This window comes from Sceloporus undulatus, unplaced genomic scaffold (genome assembly GCF_019175285.1).
Source record: "Sceloporus undulatus isolate JIND9_A2432 ecotype Alabama unplaced genomic scaffold, SceUnd_v1.1 scaffold_32326, whole genome shotgun sequence".
Lineage (NCBI taxonomy): Eukaryota > Metazoa > Chordata > Lepidosauria > Squamata > Phrynosomatidae > Sceloporus > Sceloporus undulatus.
Window position 1 is genome coordinate 1 of NW_024835239.1, and position 1,261 is coordinate 1,261.

The following is a 1,261-nucleotide window of genomic DNA, read 5'->3' on the forward strand; positions in this document are numbered from 1 at the left end:
AGTGGTGGAGTCCACAAGAGAAGCCCTGGGAAACAAGCCATGTCCCGATGGGATGTGGAGATGTCTGACTAAAAAGACTGGACTTTATGTTTTGAGCTATCATCTACTGGATATAAAGCTATTTTCTTATTAAAGGTACAGTTGTACCACACTTGCCTGAGTAAGTTTGTTCTGCATGTGGGAGAGAACATAAGGGGAGGAATCTGTTGCCTTGCAAGATGGAGCCTGCTATGCCAGCCCCGCCCACATTGGTGGAGAATGCGGGCAGCGACCCTAGGGCGGGACCAAGGGCTAAACAGGAACAGTTATTCCATTGGCTTACTGAGCAACAGCAAATTCTCCTCCAACATTTGTCCTCCCAACAAGCCAGGTTCTTAGAGCAGGCCTGCAGGGCCCAGCGGCAAGCCCAAGAACAATTGGTCACGAAGTTGGCTGATTTGTGGCGAGCTCAGCGGCTGGGGTCAACAGAAGAACAGGAAAGGGCGTTGATGGGGATGAAGAGGTTAAATCCCCTGAGACTCATGAAGATGGGGCCCCAAGATGATGTAGAAGCATTTCTAAATACGTTTGAGAGAGTGGCAACCGCGGCCCAATGGCCACAGGAACAATGGGCCCTGATTTTGACTCCGTGCCTAACAGGATCGGCACAAGAAGCCGTAGACACAATGTCCTCCGAGGAGGCAAAGGATTACCAAAAAGTAAAAGAGACAATTTTACAAACACTTAACATCTCGGAGGAAACATATCGCTTAAGACTGAGAGACCTACAGTGGAAGCCAGGCCTGCACCTGAGGACCTTGGGACAGAAGATGCGTGCCTGTGGCTTGCGGTGGTTAAAACCTACGGAGAGGTCAGCAGGAGAGGTAGCCGAGTTAGTCCTAGTGGAACAATTTGTGGGAGCTCTGCCACTTCCCGCACGTAAGTGGGTGCGTTGCCATCATCCCAAGGATTTGGAGATGGCGATAACTTTAATGGAAGCCTTTACCGCAGCGGAGGAGAGTGAGTTGGTGAGGCCCCGACGATGTCCAGAGGTTATTCCGCCAGGAGGAAGCCGGGTTCTACCTAGCCAGGAAAGAGGACTTGAGCCAACCCTGGCGGGAATGCATCGTGGATTGGAGGAAGAGGCACTTGCGGAAACGGAGCAAGCTGAACCTCAAAGAACAACAAAAGCTGACCCTAAGGTGACGGCTCGTCGTCCGGTGGTCTGTTACGCTTGTGGGATGGAGGGCCATATTCGTCGACATTGTCCCGGTATAGAATG

General features: G+C 51.6%; 1 protein-coding gene across 1 annotated transcript; it reads left to right on the top strand.

The window, feature by feature from the left end:
- Nucleotides 1–12: 12 nt before the first annotated feature.
- Nucleotides 13–1,255, top strand: LOC121918765. Its single transcript, XM_042444755.1, has 2 exons — nucleotides 13–863; nucleotides 991–1,255. Exons 1-2 carry the CDS (start codon nucleotides 219–221, stop codon nucleotides 1,009–1,011), a joined length of 666 nt encoding a protein of 221 aa, XP_042300689.1. The 5' UTR covers nucleotides 13–218; the 3' UTR covers nucleotides 1,012–1,255.
- Nucleotides 1,256–1,261: the final 6 nt, after the last annotated feature.